Genomic DNA, 20,335 nt, shown 5'->3' with positions numbered 1-20,335 from the left:
GTAAGCTCGGCGATGGCCGTGTCTCCCATGTTTCTAATGGTAGCGTTATTTATTTTGTCCTTTCCAGCTGCCGTATTCTTTTTTGCTTGCCCTATGGCTGCCCTTACTTCCTCCTCGGTGATTGGCCTATCCATCTCGGGGTTGTTTTCGCCGGTGTATACTTGGTCTTGCTTTGGGTGCATGATTGTGCCGTAGCATTTTTCCCTCAGTGCTTGTGTTAGTTGGTCTTCCGTTCCAGGGAAGGTGTGGAGTAGTTTTTTCATGGACTTGCCGCTTTCCGTTTTGGTTTTTGTGGGGTCTATCAAAGCTCTTAGTATATTCCAAGTTCGGGCCGTGCCTAGTGTTCCTCTAAGTGTTTCCGTGAACTGTTGCCAGTTTTGCGTGGCGATGTTGTCTGCGTGCTCTGATGCCTTCTTAGTCAGTTCTGCGATCTTCAGCTTGAGTTTCCTGTTGTGTTTTTGCTGCCTCCATCTCCTGATAAGGCTTCTTCGTGCTTCCCATAGGTGAAGAAGGTGGCTGTCTACGTCTGGGTGTTGTTCCGTGCGAACGATCATCTTCGTGTATTTTTGTCTGACCTTCATAAGCTCCGTGCACCACTCTTCTATGTTGGTTATCGGCTTTATTATTTCGTCGCTGTGGTTTCTGAAGGCTTCCCAGTCTGTGATTTTGGCAGTCCCTAGGCATCTCTTCATTTCTCCGGCGGCTATTTCTAAGTTAAGGATGAAGTGGTCGCTCCCTAAGGTTTCCATTGTATTTTCCCATTGGATATTCTCGTTGTTTTTTGAGAAGGCTAGGTCAGGCGTGGTGTCTTTGCAGACGCTGTTTCCTATCCTCGTCGTAGTTGTGGGGTCGTTAGCTAGCTCCATGCAGTAGTTTTCTGCGCTTTCTGCTATGCTTTTACCTTTGGCATTGAGTTTTTGGTACCCCCAAATGGGGTGTGCCGCATTAAAGTCTCCTAGGATCAACAGTGGCTTCTGGCCTGCCATATCGCTGGCTGTTTTGAACAGTTCGTGTATTCTGGGGTTCTTTTGTTTTGGGGGGCTGTATACGTTTATGATGAAAGCGCTGTCATCCGCTGGTTTTTCTGGTACAATTTCTAGTACAGTGTGGTGTACGTCCGTATCCGGTATGTTGGTTTTGCAGATTGCCGTAATTGACTTATGTACTAAGGTGACGGCCTTGCCGGAACCGTCTCCGTCATACATCTCGTATCCTGTTATGCTTGTTTTAGTCCTGGCCCCGTATTCTTGGATGGCAATGATGTCCGGCGGTTTTTCTTGGTTCTCTATGAGGTGGATTAACTGAGTTTGTTTTCCTTTTATTCCTCTACAGTTCCATTGCCAAATTTTCAAGCTTCCTTTCTTGTTTAGCCTTGTGTGTTTGCCGTTAGACATTTTGTATTCTTGCTTCCTGCTCGTCGCAATGGATGGGCCTATTGCTCATGTGTTCTCTCATGCGTTTGCTGTGTGCTTCCTTCGTTGTAGTCGCTACTTTCCCTTTAATGTAGTTGTATTTTCCGTCCAGTTTCTCCAGGTCTTCACTGACTTTGACATGGTGTTTCATTATTGCTAGCAAAGTTGCTCTCACCATCTCCTGATCGAGTTCTTGGATTTCTTGTAGTTAGTGTTGTGCCGCCTTTATGGCGGCCACCTCTGCGGATTCTGTCCTACGTTGGTACGTTTCTACTTGATCGGCCTCCGTGATGGACATGGGTTGTCTGGCGTGTTCGAGGTTTTTTAGTGCGTTCATGTATTGTGTTTTTTGTCTTTGGAGTTCTATTTTAAGATGCGTGTTTTGTTCTTCTAACTCTTTGACCCTTTGATCGCTTTGAGCAAGTCGCTGTTCTAGTTTTGTCCTCAAGTTGCATTGTCTTAGAGTGTGACACAGTGGTTGCACAGTCATGTCCAATTGGCCAGCTCACCTTCTTCTCCGGTCTCTGCTGTGGCTGGTTGAGATCTTGCTTCTTGTTTTCGCTCGCCAGGCCTGGGAAGTCCCCTTTGCGTTCCTGGAACCCGCTGTTTTCTTTGCTCGTTGTCGACCTGGATCTGGATCGTATCGCTGATCTTGACCTCGATCTCGTGCGCTTGTCGGCGTTGCTGCTGAGTGTTGCGTCGTTGTCTGAACGAAGCAGTTGCTTCGTTGCGTCTGCCCCTTGTTTTTCTCTGGATCTGCTCGTTCGTGAAGCAGCGTCCCCGGTGTCTTGCGTTCGCTGTCCCGGCGATCCCGGCTGTCCCGGCTGGCGCGAGGTGAAGAGCGTGACGTCATGACACCCTCGATCGTCCGACAGGCAACCGGTCGCTTCATGCGAAGCGCGATGTCGCACTGCAGTTTGTGTAGACCAAACGATAAGGCTCCCAACCTCCGACGCTGCCGGCGCAAAACTGGGAAAACCCGCTAGCAGCGGTGACAGTCGTGCTCCTGTGGGAATAGTGGGCGCGAGGGTGTTATGACGTCTTGTCGCAGCTTCCACAGGCGGCCGCCAGGTGAAACGATACGGCCATAAATCGCGACAAAAACGTGCTATCCGCCTTTTATCGCTAAAATGCGTGTCGCATTTGTCAATTTTAGCAGTCAAGCTCTTGTTTACATGTAAAAGAGCAGCTGCAAAAGTTTGGTTCACTATCCCTTTAATAAACACTGTCTGAGAACCTGTTACTCAGGCTGTCGCATTCATTCCCAAGTTTCTCGCGGAATCCTCGGTATTAAATTCGCATTTACCGGTACGCATATCCACAAAAGGAAACGCCTGTAGTAGCATACCTCTGCTTTCTTCGGTGTGTATTCCTGCGTGTGCGTTTAAATAAACAAGCAATAATTATATCGCGGCTAAAGCGTACGCTTGTGCAGTTAGTGTTTGCGGCACACTTTCTGGCGCGTTTGTGCGCTTGCATAGCTTTTGCACGTATGCCTACACTGCTTCGATTGCAACACGTCCTGAACGCACCGGAGAGTTAGTTCGCAGTCGTCGCATTTCGTAAGCAGCTGCTGCCAGCCGACAGGTCCAATAATGCGCGCTCTCCGTACGCGTCTTTCCCGAACTCGCATTTGGAGAATGTTGGCGCTCGGAGGAGCGCCTTCCTATCCGGGCCTCGATGTACTCGTCCAGAAATAACTGCCCTCGACAGGGCTGCTATGTCTGCGTTTATGTATGTGTGTATATATATAAAGTGATATGCCAACGAACTCTGACGTCACGCCAATAATCTATGGGCAACTCGGAGGCCCCGTGTATATATACATATTCATTTATGCCTCCTTGGCTCTCTCTTTTCTTTTTGCGTGCGTCGGCTCCGCAAGTTAGGAACGCGCACGATGCCGCCAGTTATAATTTGTTCCCCGCTCGCCAATGCACGTTGGTTCTTGCTTAATCACGACGGGTATTTATTAAGGGAGTTGGTCTCTGCTAACTTGTGTGCTTGATGGAGGTGAAAGCTCGACAAAGGGTGGCGTCTGTCTGCTCGATTTGCCTGTAGCGTCACGTTTGACCTCGGCATGTGTTGGTGTTCGCTGTGCAAAGCAGACACTGGTTTCGTTTGGTTTATTGAGATTTAACGTCCCAAAGCAACTCAGGCCATGAGGGACGCCGTAGTGAGGGGCTCCGGAAATTTCAACCACCTGGGGTTCTTTAACGTGCACTGACATCGCACAGTACACGGGCCTCTAGAATTTCGCCTTTATCGAAATTCGGCCGCCGCGGCCGACATCGAACCCGCGTCTTTCAGGTCAGCAGCCGAGCGCCGTAACCACGGAGCCACCGCGGCGGGGGCAAAGCAGAGACTGTGAGGTTTCTTCTTACCGAAGTTTGAGGGGTGGTGGTGGTGAAAACATTTATTACGAATGAACAGGAGGTATGTTTGGATCAGCCCGTAAGGGACCGATCCTTACAAACACTAGGTGGAGGTCCCTAGTATGGGACCCCAGTGGCGGTTGCCGCCGCCCGTGCAACGTGCTTAGGGAAGACGGGATTAGGACTGCGCAAGCGAAGGACATGAAGGGTGGGAAGAAATGGGGATCAGGGCCAGCTATTGGGTGTGGACCCTCTGGTTTTGAATTATTGCATAGCAGTGTGCCGCAAGACAAAAGTATGTAACAGCTGTATCTGGTCAGTGCTCGCCTGTGGTGCAGAAACATACGGAAGAACCCGCGACCACCGAATTTTGTGCCCGGTATCTGCTTTTGTAATGCATAGTAGCTGGCAAACTAATTATCGATGAAGCCCACCTCTCTGCTTTTCCTTGTAAATCAACCTCTCTCTCTCTCTCTCTCTGTCTGTGGCCACGCGCGCCACCTCCTCTTCGTTATCGTCGTTGATACACTATAAAGGGAAAGGAGTAAAAAGGGAGTAAGCTGTTCTCTAGCGCACTCTCTTTTATAAAAAAATATTCAGGGGGCACTTTGGCTCTCTAGAGTGCTGCAAGGCGAAAGCCTTTCCTGGTGCACTGTTTGACATTGAATGCGAGACTGTTTGTGCTGTACTACTGCTTTATTTGACTACACATTACAACTACACACTTTGACTGCCGACTTAGACTGCTTCTTTAGCACGACTCTCTCTGCTTCGATGAGTTCGGTTGTATCCATGGCTCTGTTCGCAGTAATGAAGTATATAATGGGGTCACCCACGGACGCCTTACGCCCTATGTCGGAGCGGACGACAAGTATTTTTTATTAGTTGTCGTCTGCTCCAAAAGGGGGCGTCAGGCATCCGTGGGTGACCTCATTACTTGGAGTCCGCGCACTCTGACGTCACAACCATTTCGACCAACCGAAAAGCGTGACACCTCTGCTGGCCACCTTCTGCTGACAAGCTTCTGTCGACAACGACGAGGCATTAAAGGCTTTCGCCTTAAAAGGAGTGCGCTAGGTGCTTTCTTTTTACTCCCATATAGGCACAGAGTGTAGATCCAGTTCCGCGAAGCTGCTACAAGTCAATGAGTGAAGCCATTTTTCAGCTACTCGGATAGCTCCCGATTCGAGTGATCGAGCGGAGGCTGGAAGTTGGCGAGCGACCGGATTTCTGAACTCGAGATGGACGCGCACTTCTGGGAGTTATGATAATGTCGAGAGCTGCTTTCTTTTCTGCTTTCTCAGGCTGCCTCGCATATGCGCCGCTTGCATTGTATCTTGCGGGGGCATTGATTGAACGCTGCTTTCCATTCATCCCGATGACTACGACGACGTCACGGTGGTGACGTCACTCGAGAGGAGCTTCTCTCTCTTCGCACAGCCTTCCGCGCAAGACTTACTGACGCCCGCTTCGACAGCGCCTCACGTTATATCGGCGCCGAGGCAACTTGCGCAAGGGGCGTTTCTCTTTTATTCGGAGTGCACTTGACAAATAACGAGTGATCCAATTCTTCGCCCCGTTTCTTCTTTCCTATTTATCTTTCCGGGGCGTATTTGTGTATGTGCCTGGCACCGATTCGAAATGACGAAGCGCTACACACAGACACCGCGGCTGGACATCTACGGATACACACGGGGCTTGGGCGTGCTCTGTTGCTGCACATTCAGCGAGTGTGGCGCCCTCTGCTTCTGCGGATTCCCTCCTTTTTGTTTTATTTATGACCGGACTTCACGCTGGAGAGGAGGAAAGAGCATCGGGCCAGAAGTTATGCATTTCGCACCGCCCCTTCTTTTTTCCGCGGACGTGGGCGAAATTTTAGAGCTTGCGTGGGAGCCTCTGGACGGTGGTGTCTTTATTGTTACGGCCTCAAACGGCCGGCCTATATTTGGTACGCATCTTATCCGCTGGTGCCGCTCTTTCGCAGGCGTAACATACGAGCGTGTTGTACGTAAGAGCAAATAATGCTCTCCGGTGCGGCAGAGTATTTCCCTGCTGGGCCCGAACGGAGCGCCGGGGGTTGTCCGTGTTGTTAGGCGCCGTGACGGCCATTAGATGGCGCTTTCGCGTGGCTTACTCCCCGAATTGCGGAACGTTTGTTGCCGATTTGGTTTTGTTTTTCGTATCTATTTTTCTGTTTAGCCGCCGTTGACTGTAGCCGCCGTAGGGTCTGTTTTACTCTGTGGTCGTAAGGACCGCCACATTGGCGTGACTGACGGGCACCGGCCAATCAGGAGTAGTGCAATTTTCGCTTACTTGTACACGCTCGTACGTTGGCCTACTTTACGGTCGGGCTTTGTCCACAATTTCCCCTCTCCTGCTCCTCAGGTGGTGCAAAAATAGCGACGGGATGGTGTGTGTGTGGGGGAGAATGGGGATTTAAGGGAAATAAGGGATCTGGGCACTAAACATGAGATCTGGGGCTGCGCATGAGATGCTTCCACTCGGGACATGACTGTGGGTGGCAGGACTTTTTGTGGAGTCTTCGAGCAGTGGAGATTTTGTGGAGTGAAGTAGGCAGAAGCGCTGACTCTGCGGCCCGCCAAAGTGTTTGTTGTCATTTAAAGGAGTATAGACACCTAACTTTTGGGTCCGTGTTTTCTCCTTTGCAAAGAGGCGTAAGGCATTATTATACACGTATTACCACCTGGTATTCTCCTACGACCGTTAAATAATTTACAGTCTAATTTCTTTTTTGCGCTGTTTCGGTTTCGGTTTCAACAGCCGAACGATGGCTGGGATACTTTGATTTGAGCTAGTTGGTTGTAGCATGACATGTTTACGCAAAAGACGTACTGGCGCTAAAAAACAGAGACAACAAAAAAAACGGAGTCCTGTCTTGTTGTGTGTGTTGTCTCCGTTCTTTAGCGCCAGTACGCCTTTTGCGTAAACATGTTATGTGATGGCTATGACGTCGAAGAGGGGTTACAGGTCACGTGAGGCATCAAAAACTGCAATATAATCGGTGCTTCTGCATACGTTGACATACCGGGTCTTGAGGAAGGCAGGCTTCAGCACTGTAGTGAATTAAAAGAATCAAGCAGCGATTATATCGCAGTTCTTCCATGCTTCACGTGACCTATAACCACTTTTTGACGTCAGAGCCATCGTTCAGTAGTTGAAACCGGAAAAGGAGGACAGAAAAATTCGACTATAGTTTATTTAGTCGTAGGTGAACACCACATTGTGATTTATGCGTAATAGTGCCTTCTGCACCGTTATAGAGAAGAAAAAATTTCACCAAAATTAGGTGTCTATACTCCTTTAAGTGTTGGAGTGAATCCGAGCGCACACTTCATTTCCAGTCTACGTTGAGGTGCTTTCCTCCGCTGCAGGTTCCCTTCCCCCCTACAGCCTCGGCTGGGGCTTTCTTTCCCAAAGAATCAGATGGCTACCAGTGTTTTTTTCTCTTATAACTTTGTCCGCGTCCTTTGAGGCTGATGGCATGACACGAAGATAATTAGAAGCTTGCTCAGTATATTATTGTGACCTGGCCTTTTACGCGACAGCAGTATCAGTGACACTTGGCCAGAAATGCCGGCGTTGTCTGTATGAAGCCTCGGAGAACCGCTACCCACCAGCCTGCCCAGCTACCCAAGCAACACAGAACATCGGCCCAGTATGGGAAATATGTTAGTCAACACCGGCCCTACATAGGACCAGCGTTTGACAACACATTTCTAGTATTGGGCCGATGACCTGTGCATCTAGGGTAGGGGCCTGTCCACCTACTCACCGACACCACGCCCCCACCCTTCAGACGTGCCAGCCGCTCACCTTCGCCCACCATTATCTTCCAGAAAAAATATGCCGCTTATGTGAAGCCTCGGCTTAGAGTAAAAACACCAAAGTAATCGTCGAGAATAAGTCCCATTGCTATCGCAGCTCTCTCACGTCAGATTTCGTGATCTAAAGAGAGAGATAGAAAGAGAGAGAGAGACTCTTTTTACGGACACTGAGTAGAACGCTGTCATTCTTTTTTTGTTAACAAAATTCGATAGTTCGGTATTTCGTGGCTTTGTTGTCGCTTGTCCGGTGGCCAAAGAAGAATTCATTGCTAAGAGATTTGAATTCGAAGTTTAAAAGCTATTCCGCGCCGCTTTGATATAACCTCGGGACTCTCTGATGAAAAAATAACCGAAAAATGACGTAAAATGACGTAAACCTGGACTCCGTGATTACTAGCTGTGAGCGGTGGACCATTCACAGGGTTAAAGAATGCAGCGCGAAAATACAAGGACAAACGAAGAAGCGGACAGGAATGTCCACTTCTTCGTTTGTCCTTTTCTTTTCGCGCTGCATTCTTTACCGATGATCACTGAACAACGAGCCCAAGCAGCCACTTTAGTTCATTTACAGGGCACCACCAAATGTGAAAAATCTGAGGAACCCTCCAAAATTTCGAAGTAGGCCCACGCCGGAAAATGAATTAAGGTGGATTAGTGGGTCGGATTAGTATAATCCTATATGATCATTGAGTGGAAGGAACTCGAACATTCGAGAAGGTGGTGACTCGTACATACCTCTTCAGGGCAATGGAACCGGTTTTAACCGGAGTTTTGTCAAGAAAATTGCTAGAAGCACTTGCATTAGACACTCACTGTAGACACCTAGCCTAACTGGCATCGCACTTTCTCAAGTTTTTGGAGTCGCTAATTGCTTAACCTTTCGCAGTTCGTATTCACTTCTGGGGTGAATAGGGCTCCCCAGGAACCCTGCGAGCCTTTGCCTCCTTTGTGCTGCTTTTGCTTCGCAGAATCGGCGTCGCATTTCCATGGCTTCGATGCATGCCATTCAAAGCAGCCACCTATATCGTGGTAGCTGGTTGTCATGGAGACGAACTTCTAGCTCGCGCTCTTTTTTCTGTTTCACCTCGTGCCGCGTTCCTTTATATATTTTTTTTCTTCGCAAATTTTGCTTTACCCAATGGCATTCGCTCGGGTTTCGTCCGGAGGAGGTGAATGATCTCGTTAGCCTGCTCAACCGGCGGTGAAAGGCCGAGAGGCCATTCGAGCTCACTGAGCTTAAACGAAATGCACTCAGTAGAGTCGGCATTTGGGCCAGTTGGTTGGGCCAGTTGGTTTGTGAGTAAAAAGAAAAAAAACAGCACGAGACGACGAACAATTAAGGACGGACAAGCAACACAGGTAACCGGCCCAATGTTGTAAGTGCATTGGCAATGACCGGCCCAACAAAGGCCCAGAATGAAACCATCCATTTGCAATGTTTGGCCGAATACATGTCCTGCTTAGGATAGTAGCTAGGACGAGCCCTGACTTGGAGCTAACAGTTTATATTAATAAGTACTCAGTTGTGTACTGCGGTAAAGGGCAACTCTAAAAGGCAATAAAGTTTCAGAATAACTACCTGGTTAAATGCAACAGAAAACGAACAACTAACCGAGAGGAGAACACGTGTGCTAGGAAGTCAGGTGACGACCTTTAAGCACAACAGCTCTTTTTGCGTTAATATTAAAGAAGGCTATAGGAGGATACAAGTTAAAAAAGAAAGAAGCAGCTGGTAACACTGGGCGATGGTCCACGACGTTTTTGTATTACTCCGCTGGCCAATCACAACAGGAAAGGGAATCGGCTTTTTATTGTTTGAATATGTTAAACAAGCCAGACATCAAAACTGTTAGCTTTTTCTTGTGATTAGATTAGATTTTTTCTTGTGATTAGATTCTTATTTAGGTAACAAGAAAAGTTTTAAAACGGGCTGCCTTTTTGTCGTGGAGGAATTCTGTGCGTAGGTCCCGAATGTGGGCGGAGCTTCACTGCTGCACACAGCGGCGATGCTTCGTTTCGCCTCAGAGGCTGCATTATTCCAGATAATTTGCAGCGTAATACATGCAAATGAACTTTGTTGTATGGACGCCCAAAGTTCAGTGTGGAAGTTAGGGGAGCTCAGTATTACGTGCTTGTCTGTAAGCCTTTTGATGAAGCCACAGAATTGTCAGATCTTGCATTAAAACGGGAGTATGGACTCTTCTTTCGTAGCGTGAGCTACATTGGCCACAGTCTCTCCGTTTCGCGTGATCCCTCCGTCGACCATACTGCGCATGCGCGAGAAGCGAGTGACGTCACTGCGCACAGCTGGCGCGCCTCGAGCGCCTCGCCGCGCGCGTTCGCCGTCGCCGCTGCCGCTGCTGCCGCCTGCGCAGAGATACGTGACGTCACTGCTCACGCTAAGTATATCCTGGCATAGCAGAGCTAAGCCACTGCCAACTTTTTAGAGCGCAGCTCTTTGGCGTCCGTTCCTGGGTTTCGCGTCGTCGTCGGCGTCGGCCTCGTAACCAGCTCCGCCCCCCTTTCATCCCCCCAGCGCTAGCAGCGACCGACTGATAACGACCGACTGATACCGCTGGATGCCGCTGACGCCGCTAGAGAGTCAAGATAACGTGACTGCATAGAACACCGTCGCCGTCATGCAGAAAGAGGAGGAAAGGGTCCCCCCCCCCCCCCCCGTTCTTGTGTGGCGGATAGGGTGCTCTTCAGTTGCCGACGCGCCGGTTATTTCACGTAGGCCCCGGCACGTCGACGAATACGTGACCACCTTCCCACGGCTAGACCTGGTTCTTAGCGCTGCGGAAGTGAGGGTATCATATTGTTTGTGTCGGCATCGGCGGCGTTGTCCCTGAAACCAACTCCGCAGCTGGGGTTGACTCACTATCGAAAAGGTGAAACAGCTTATTTGCTGCGCTCAAATTTCGCATTAGGAAGTAACGTAATCGTCGGTAATTTTTTCTTCTCTTATCGACGCGTAGTTCCAATCATAGTAGGCGATTCACTTTCGCGACACCGATGCCTTGTTTTATGTATACTGTCGACTTTGCGAGCACTGTTTCAATGCGATGTCCACCCAATGTCCATAAAATGTTCATGGAATGTACATGTGATTTTTATGCGATGACCATGCGCTTCTGATCCGATGTCTCTGCATGCACTGCCCAGAAAAGGAGTCCTCAATTCAGCTGTCATCACGATGGACGTCCATCCGAGGTCCATGACATATCCATGGAATATTTATGCGACTCTCATGCAATGTCTATGGGCTGCCCGGAGAATAAAATCCACAATTCAGCTGTCATTGTCACGATCAATGTCCATCCAGTATCCATGCGATATCCCTGGAAAATTTATGGCGTAATATTCAGCTATGTTTATTACGATCAATATCTATCCAGTATCCTTGAGATATCAATGGATTATTTATGCGATTTCCATACGATGACAATGCGATATCTGTGCGCTGTCATTGTCACGATCAATGTCCGTCCAATGTCCGTGAAATATCCATGGGAAATTTATGCGCTGACCATGCGATGCCCGTGTGACGTCTCTGCGATGTCCAGCCGTGCAACTCGTGACGCAACTATCATTACCGAGATCTCTGCTGGGCTCCGTTCGCAACTTCCCCAGCGATGTCCCACCAGATGCAGAACGCAATGTGCCTAAGTCCCGTATCCTGCAAAGGGACGTCTGGAACCCAGGAATGGCGAGCCAACGGTTCCGTCACTGCAAAACTGGCTCTGGTTAGCAACCGGCCTTGTATAACCTCGAACCGGGTGTCTACAAAATACACGCTACACAGCTTGAATCGCGGAGTGAGCTAGCTGCCGCCGCTTTCGAGCGATATATAGCGCTCGTGCTGGGTTTCGAAAGAGGTCCTTCGCAGCGTCGCATACCCGGGGGTGCCTTTCTCTTCTTTGTTTCACTTTACTCTTTTTTATTTTGTGCTCGCCGATGTAAATGCGGTGGAGCTCGCGAGCGCGCCAAAACCCCGGCGCAGCACCCTCCCCCCGTCCGCCGCCGTACTCTCTCGAAAACTTTATGGCTGCAGTGCATGGACGCGGAGCTGGAAAGAGTCTTGGGAGATTGCCTTCCCCATCGGTGGTGGCTGCGGAACGTTGCTTCGCAGATTTGATCAGCCGACGGATAAATAAACGTCGCTCCGCGGGCCGCTGTGCCGGCGCCCCGGCGCGAGAACGCGGGGAGGGATGTGGCGCCGCGGAGCGGACGCCTGCGCGTTTCTTGTGGGAGCTCGCAGAGTAGCGGGGAGGGCGACGCATCGATGTGAAGCCATATACTGGCGCAGTAGGTAATGATAGTGCAGAACGAAGGAACGGAATAAAGTCACGAGTCTTTCCTGACACTGATAATGTAAATTTGCAATCTGTTTAGGCTTAGAGAGGGAAGTAGAAAAAAAGGTAGTTAAGCAGACGAGTGCTCCGGTTGTCTACCCTGCACTTGGGAAGAGGGAGAGGAGATGTAAAGGGGATAAGAGGACAATACCGGGCAAATATACTTATATGACATGTATGTATAGATACGTATTACCTTGAGCGCCCATAATGAGGATGACTGGGGTCACAGATATAGCCAGACACAAGTGTTGATACGATACGCAAACGTACAATTACAGTTTCGTGCCTATGTACACGAATGTTTGCGGTTGAGGACAATAAGCACCGTTTAACAAGACATGTATTTGCGCATGCGCGTTTAGTTCGTAGCCCACTCTTTGTCAAGACTTGGAAAAGGCTGAACCTGGACAGAAATGTCGGTGGGTGAATGTCTCATCTTGAAATGCGTGTATTTATGTGCAATACTACTGTGCAAGCCGCTGACGGATACCCTCTTTTAATTATGCATGCATGCGTGCATGTACACCCCCCCCCCCCCCCCCCCCCCCTCAAAAGTCTTCAGGCCGCAGCGTTAACCTGCCGTGGAATGAACGCCCCTTGCGCAGCATTCAAAGTACACGTCAAGCTGCGAGCTTGAGGTAGCAAAAAATAAGCCAAAAGCAAAAAAGGCAATAAAAGGGAAACTACAATTGATCTCTGTTGCTGCCTGTCTTCAGTGGCGATTCGAGCACGTCCGCTCCAGTCTTCGCATGGTTAGCGCACCCGCTGGTTCTTGCCCTGCACGTGCTATCCGTCGCGAATGCCGCTGCCGGTGCCTAGGTGGCGCTCGCTTCCTTCGACTCGAGGCACCGGCCCCGTCGACGCTGCCGCCGGAGGAGGAAAGGGCGACGGGGAGAGAGGAGAGAAGGGTGCGAGCCCCAGGTCCGAGCCCCGCCTCCCGGCGCCGCGGTGGGCTAGCCCCGGCGCGTGATCAGCTGGCGGCGGCCGCGAACTTTCCCGGTGTCTGTCGACAGCGGCGGCGGCGGAGTCGGCGGCGGCGGTCAGTCTGTCGGTCAGGCTCCCCGGGCCGGTGCCCCCTCGCGCCCCGAAGACGACAAAGACGACGACCGGGCCCGGCATCTCGGAGGCTGCGCCGAGCGCGCCAAGGTGCGTGACGTTGCCGGTAGCCTCCGGTGCGATCGCTGCTCCAATCTGGGCTCCATGAGTGCTCTCGTGACTTGTGTCTGTGGTTCGCCCCTTTGATCAGTGACATCCAGGCGTCGTGGTCGGGCACAGCTAGCAGGAACTTCGGCGTTGGGGACAGGAACATCAGCATTGGGATCATAGCGTTTGGGAATATCGGTGTCGGGAACGGCCAGAGTTTGCGGGAACATCGGCGTTGGGAACAGGAACATCAGCGTCGGTAACATCGCTTTTGGAATATCGGTGTCGGGAGCATCGGTGTTGGGAACATCTGTGTCGGGAACACCAGTGCTGAGAACATCGGTGTCGGGAACATCGGTGCTGAGAACATCGGTGCCTGGAACATCTGTACCGTGTGCATAGGGGCCGGGTACATCGGTACAACAACGCCCAATTTCTAGTCGCCGGATGTTTCTTTCTGACCGAGAAGTTCTGAGAGTGCGTCGGAGGTCCGAAGCTGGTGACCCGTAGACATCTTTGTCGAAGAAAATTCGCAAGAACATCTACCCACGCTACATCAGTGCAAGAACATCGGCTCAGCAGCGATAGGCATTTGTCCCATTCTTGTCGCGAGGTGTTCGTTTCTGGGCGAATGTCTCTGAAAGCGCATCTTAAGTCAAAAGCCTGTGACAAATTTGTTGTTAGGGAGTGATTACGTTAGAAAATACGGCGATGTGCGGCGGTGTCGGTGCGCAGCACGTTGACATTGGGTGGTATGCCTCCGGGGCCAAGTTTAGTGGCTGACGGATAGCATTCTCTCCGTGGCACACTCGTTGCGTGGTATCGTCGCTTCTGGCTTTGCTCGTCAAAGCAAGTGCGCCGCTCGGCTGGACTACACTGTGTGTCAGCGGCGTCAGCCGTCGGCTCGAGGAGAAAATGTGACGGTGCCCATAATTTTTCGCGTCACATTTTTGATCAAAGTGCGAGAGTGGAGGGAGAAACCTTTTCTTCTCTAATACCCTTGACAGCAGAAAAAAAAAAAAGCAAAGCAAAGCCTTCTACGCAGAGTAATAACAGGCGTCAGCGTTGTTTGAGATATGGTGCTGAAGTTTTCAACTTTGCAGTACCCATTTTATCGCTCGTATAGCTAGCTGTCCTGCGTTACGAGATCCATCGGCGGCCGCATAACGGCTATTGAAATCCCGTTCATGAAACGGGAACATTGTTCAGGATAGTGCATCTCGACTGTCTGATACGCTTCAGCTTCGTTTGAGTCATCGTACAGAACGGCTCATTCGCTGGCGGAGTGTTGTTGTGGGGGTTCAGTGCGTAGTTCACCGTCGTTTTCATTTGTTTTATTGATACCCTTGCGGCTTTACTCACGAAAGCTTGCAACGCGCGCTCGTTTGGATACCTGGAAGACGTCCGTCGTCGCTTGTGTAAAAAAAAAAATGAGGTCGAGTGTGTTGTAAGTAAACCACCACGTAAACCAAACACGTTGCTTTCGGCGGCGGGCTTAGCCCTTATGAAGACGAGGTCTTTACCGCTGACTACCGTGGTCTTTGTGACTCAGGTCCGTATCGACTATTTTTAAAGTCTGTGTAGTTTTAGTGTTGTACGGTGATAGAGTGCAAGTTGTGGAAGGCAGAGTGCAAGGCGATTTGAGAGGAACCTGTGACGTCAGATTTTAGCAGGCATTTAATCGTTGTTGAAAGCAGTTCACTATAGGTGGGAGTGCTAATGTCGTGGCATCCGTAGAAGTTCGTACAATCCGACAGCGCAGTGTGGTTTGAGCGGGTACCTCTACTTTTCGGATACTTGCGGCGTACTTTGCGTGGGCTTCGGTTTTCTCGGACGCGGGTTGTAGAACAAGTGCCTGCCGCGTGCAGGTGGTGTTCATTGTTGACAAAAGTTCTTTCTTCGTTTCGAGCTCAGAATGCACCGCTTTATGCGGTGATGAATGATTTCTTCCTTTGACTCGCTGATCCACTTTTGTGTCTAGAGAACATTTCGATACGCGATCTTACGGCGAAGAGGTCATTCAAAGGCCTGAGTTCATGAACGTGAGTTGCTCTATTCAGCGACATTTTCGAACAAAGAGCGAGTGATATACAGAACGTTACCTTGGTTTCATTCAAGCAGCTTTCGAATGTGCCGCCCAAGTCTTCGGTAGATACTAGCTAAGCTTAGAGCTTTGCCTGTGACGTTTTTTTCCCTCGATAAACGGCCGATGTTCAGTCCATTGGTAAAAGTTCTGTTTAGGCCACGAATTGCGGGCGAAGTTTGAAAAAAAAAAAAAAATCGACGGCCGAATTTGATCTGGCACATCCAACCGTTTTCAGATCTATATCGCTTGTTCTTTCGCATCTTAGTTCCAAAACAGCCTGGCGGCTAGATATTCCGAAGGCACTATATTTACCAGCTCTTAGGGGCCTTCTTTGTGCCGTTGGTGAGGTTCCTTCGCATAGAGAGTTGTAGTAATTGTTCCTCTAATCGAATCACTAAGCTATACGTGTTATCACATAGAGAGTTGTGGTAATTGTTCCTCTATACGAATCACTAAGCTATACGTGTTATCTAAAATTTTTCGTTAAAGAGGCGTGCTTCTGTTAAGAGATCGTCGATAACGTGAGCCTTATAGTGTCCGGCATTTTTCTGCGAAGCGAGTCTTGGAAAATTCTAACTACTTCGCATGCTGTCCGAAATTGGTCGTAGTTTGTTTTTCCAGTTAATCTGAAGTCCGCTCCAACGTGACTCAGCCGCCCATGGCTTGAGAAAAAGCTGGAACGGAGTATTAACGTCTGAAAAAAATCAAAAGGCGACTGTAGTTTGCATATAGGCCTGTTTGATGGATGTAGGAGTTGCCTCTGATTCTACGCTCACTGTCTTCGAATCAACTATGAATTCTTGGGGACGTCCAGTTTCTTGCGAATATACTCGGATCCTTTTCTTCTTCTTTTTACTGCAGGATAGCATGTTCAATGCTTGTGAACAAAGTCGTTAGGTTGAGGTGAATCCCTGCGTCGTGGTAAACCATCAAAGTAGGACTGCAGTTACCAGATGGTTAAGGAAAGCGTTCATTTGTGGTTATTTATATTTCACTAGTGCAAAGGCAGTGTGCTGCCTTTTCGTTTCGCGAGTTCAGCGAACATTCCGGAACCCTCACGTTGGCTTCGCTTAACCCTACGCTGGAGCAACCCTTATCCTGTCTTACTATTCGTAATCGTCGATACACGGTTGCCTTAAGAGCTGCTGTTGAGAAATTCGTTCTTGATCGATTGATTTGTCAAACGCCGTACAGTTTCGTATACCATCTTCCGCTTTCGGGCTGTGTTTATGTTTATCCAATGTACTGACTCTGAGGGCGTTTTTTTTTTTTTGGACAGTGGTTGTAGATCGTTTGATGGACGCAGTTCCTAACAAAAGTGTGAACGATTTTACGCGTCCGAGTCAACTCTGCACCATTCCTTGATGGTCGTTGCTGAAGGAACTTTCTTGACCCCGCCGCTTTCAGACACGTGTGGCGGGACATTTCGGCATACAAACTGGTTAGGAACCTAACTTCGCAACTTTGCCACTGGAGAAATCTCTGAGGGCTTTCATTTGATCAGTGGAATCGCATCAGGTGCTGGCGTGAACAGCTAAGTTGTCATGCCTAATTAATTAAGCTGGAGCATTTAAACGCGTTCGCACTATCCCAAATGGCGAAGGGCCGTTCTCGGCCGCTTCGAAACCGAGTGCCAAGCTCCAGCGCTCCATGTGCAGCGTAGCTGTATGCGACTTAAGCAGTGGAGCTCTCGTACAAGTTTCTGTGGAGATATTCCTCGCATAAGTGCTCGCTACGAAGTAATCTTCACCAGTCCTATCTTCGACACCGGTGGACAAGTCTGCAGTGGAACTCTGGACCTTTTGGTGCCGTGTTCCCGGTTTAGGCGTGAAAGCACCGTTTGAACGGACCCAGTTCCATCTACCACGAGGTCAAGAACAGAGAAGACAGAGGGACGCTTGTTCTAGCGCCTTGTGGGTGCATCACGGAAGACGACCTGACAGCTTTCGTCGAAAAAACGTCGCCGAAACCCGTGTCGCGACTCTTTTAAGTTGAGTGCGCGGTTCCTTGGGATACATCGGGCCTTCGTCGTTGGTTCCAGTGGGGCGTTCGAACCCCGGACCTTTCGGAGTACACCGCGGCAGGATATCTCAACTGGTCGCCATGTGGTCCACACCGCCGGCGCCGCCGGAGCCAAAGTCCAGCACCCTGACCCTGGACAAGGCAGCCTTCTTACTCATTCGCCTGAAGCGGGCATTCCACAAGAAGAAGGCGAAAAGGTAACCGGCGCTCTTCCATTGCATTTGCGTGCGAGGTTTTTCGATATGCTGGACGGATTTGACCTAATGGTTTAGGGGAATCCCCCAAGTATGAGTAGATTTGTAATAAGGGAGTAATTACTCATTGGCATCCACCCGAGCGCAGCCATACGGCTACAAAGGAAAGCTATACAGCTTTCTCAGAAACTTCGTAGTTAAAGAAAAATTCGTCCAGGTCCGGGATTCAAACCCGGGACCACCGCTTCACCGGAGCAGTCGCTCTACCAACTGAGCTAACCGGGACGGCAAGCTTATGGTAGGGCGAGAGCGAATTGATCAATAACTCGAAGTGGGAACAGTGTTGACCAAATGTTTTAGGGGAATCCCCTGGACGGGCCCACCGCGCTTATTGAGTATGCGCACTTGTATCCAACAATTTTGGATAAAAGCATTTTTGAACAGGAATGAGTTTATGAGCGCAACTTTCATATACTGTAAGATTTCACTATAACAAACAATATATCCGCAGATCTTCCTTCGACAGGCTTGCATTTTGTTTTTGCTGTTAACGTTTTTGCCATTGTCGATAGTGCTCCCCTTTGGTTTTCTACGGCAGTCTTAAGTGCTCGATGCGGGTGATGTAATCACTATAATAGAAAAGTTCTGGTACATATGGGAAGAATGGACCATTGCTTTCAATATTTATATTCAGGCAGCTTGCACTTTTTGTATGCTCAAAATTTTGGTCTAAGAATGTTGGACATGTCGAGGAGAAGCCATGCATATCCAATATTCGTGGACAAAAATTTTCAATATTGAAAAATTGTAAGACATTGTTATGCAAATATGGAAGGTTATGCTTCATTCTTCTGATGTGTAGCAAAATCTATAAGTTTTCCTGTTGCTGGCATCGAGCAATTAATACTACCGCCAAAAAGCAATCGGGAATGCTTTCGACGTTTGCAAAAACGTTAACGGCCAAAAAATGCAAGCCTATCGAAGAGAGATCTGCGGTTATATTTATTTTATAGTGAAATCTTACAGTATATGAAGAAATTGCTTTCATAAAGTCTTTCCCGTTCAAAAATGCTTTTGTCCGGAATCATTGGGTATGTTTCTGGAGGGCCGCACCAGATGCAACCGTAAAGGATTGAGGTGCTCAATCTTGGTGTAAAAAAGTTACGTATACGTGATTACCACCTCAGATGTTTTAGATATGTTAGTGAGATGTGATTTTTAGGCGGGCCTTAAATGTAATATCCACAAAAGAGAGAAAGCAGGTAGATGAGATTGCTTAAACGTGATAGTGAGGATGCCATTTTAAGAGAATAAAAGTTCTGTAGTCTGCAGCTGTAGATACTCAGCGCAGCGAAAATTTTAACATTTAGAAGTATATTCCGCGCACTTTATGCATGTTGTAAAATATTGGTTGTAAAATATTGGAGTCCTGTCTTAGAGGACTTTACTTCTCGGATCACCGCTATAATTAGTCTTGCGTGGTAACGTCGAGTAAAGTGCCAAACCTGGTCGCCCTGTGGTGGGTAATGAGAGACTGTGCCTGCCGCCGTTATTCGTAGCTCATTTTGTGCCACGTGTTTATGAATTTTACTTAAAAAACGAATTCAGTGTATTTCTCAGGTACATTACTTTGCGGCACCGAAAACGCTGGACGAGACGAGGAAAGCTCTCTCTCTCAACTGATTTCGTCAAAGCATTAGATTTCACTGTGGAAGTGTTGATAACTTCGGATATGTACGACATCGTTGTTTGTCAGAGCAGTGTCCAGTTGAAATCAGTATTTATAACCACAGCTCTGATTCGGATTGCACTAAGAACTATAACTACCGGTAATCTGTGCGGCAGCGGAGATCGCTCGAATGTTGGGCTCACGGCCATTTTCAACACTTGCATGCTCAGAGCGAAGTGGTCTTGACATGGCAGAGAAGTGGTAGATCGTGCTGATGGGAGCAACCGAAGCAGCATAGGTACTCGGCCCAGTATTGGAAATGTATTGGAAATGTATTGGCAAACGCCGGCCCCTACAAAGGACCAGAATGAAACCATCAGTTTGCAATATTGGGTCAATTACCCGCGCTGCTTGGGAAGACGGGTCTGAATGTGCGAACCTGGAACTCCTGAATAACGGGAAAGCTAATGGAGAAGCTTCCCAAGCATCACAGGTAATCGGTCCCATATTGGTTTCACTCTCGTCCTTTGTAGGATCAGTTTTGCCAATATGTTACCAATATTGGGCCAATTATTTGTGCTGCTTGGGTTTCAGCGAAACCGAAATGAAATAAGCCCTAGTTCGATTATGTTAGTGTGCTTCAGGAATTGCTCACTTTACTGTTCACCATGGGACGTGTTCCTCGCGTGTTTTCCTGGCTGTTCTACTGGCCGTGGTGTGCTCCTGTGGAACTCAGGCTGAGAAACCGCTCGTTGAGTTCTGTGCTCTCGTGATGTTTACTCAAACGCTGTGTTTGCGTGAACTAGAAACTCTGACGCTTACTTACCCAAAGCACAGTTGCATTATTCGTAATGAAGCGCTGATCTTATATTGTTTGTAGTCGAGTGTCTTGTGCAGCAGTTCGAATGTTGGGCGTGTCGTATTTGTGTTGCGCCAACATATTCCGTTTGCTGTCGGGGAAATAACCATTGTGGTGTTTAATGGCGGCGGAACTAGTTTCGACAGCTTGCTTATCCAGTTGCAACTTTGCGTCGAACGCTGATTACATGCTGGTCAACTGTGTTTCATATTGTTTACGCAAATTTCGCGTTGTCGCTTATTGTATTTCCGGGTATGCTTGTTCTTGCTTAATTTTCACCGGCTGCTTAGTTGCAGTAGTGGTGGTTTTTATTGCTGAAGTTAAACAAAGAACCGAAAAGGTCATTGCTGGCCGCGGAAACTGCGATATATA

At 48.8% G+C, this 20,335-nt stretch overlaps 1 protein-coding gene across 4 annotated transcripts in view; it reads left to right on the top strand.

Moving 5' to 3' along the window:
• wake (ankyrin repeat and fibronectin type III domain containing protein wide awake) overlaps positions 1-20,335 on the top strand; it is a 520,343-nt gene that overhangs the window by 21,978 nt on the left and 478,030 nt on the right. The window contains exon 1 of one of the 4 annotated variants that reach the window (XM_089588280.1): positions 15,542-17,438. The exons of the other annotated variants lie outside the window; for them this stretch is intronic. Coding sequence (XP_089444406.1) covers positions 17,323-17,438 — 116 coding nt within the window. The 5' untranslated portion in view covers positions 15,542-17,322. Of the gene's footprint in view, positions 1-15,541; positions 17,439-20,335 lie in introns of those variants that run through there. 4 annotated transcript variants of the gene reach the window in all.

The sequence above is a fragment of the Amblyomma mixtum genome, chromosome 4, assembly GCF_055824585.1.
Source record: "Amblyomma mixtum isolate Tamu chromosome 4, ASM5582458v1, whole genome shotgun sequence".
Taxonomy (NCBI): Eukaryota; Metazoa; Arthropoda; class Arachnida; order Ixodida; family Ixodidae; genus Amblyomma; species Amblyomma mixtum.
This window is presented reverse-complemented; position numbering and strand designations above follow the sequence as displayed.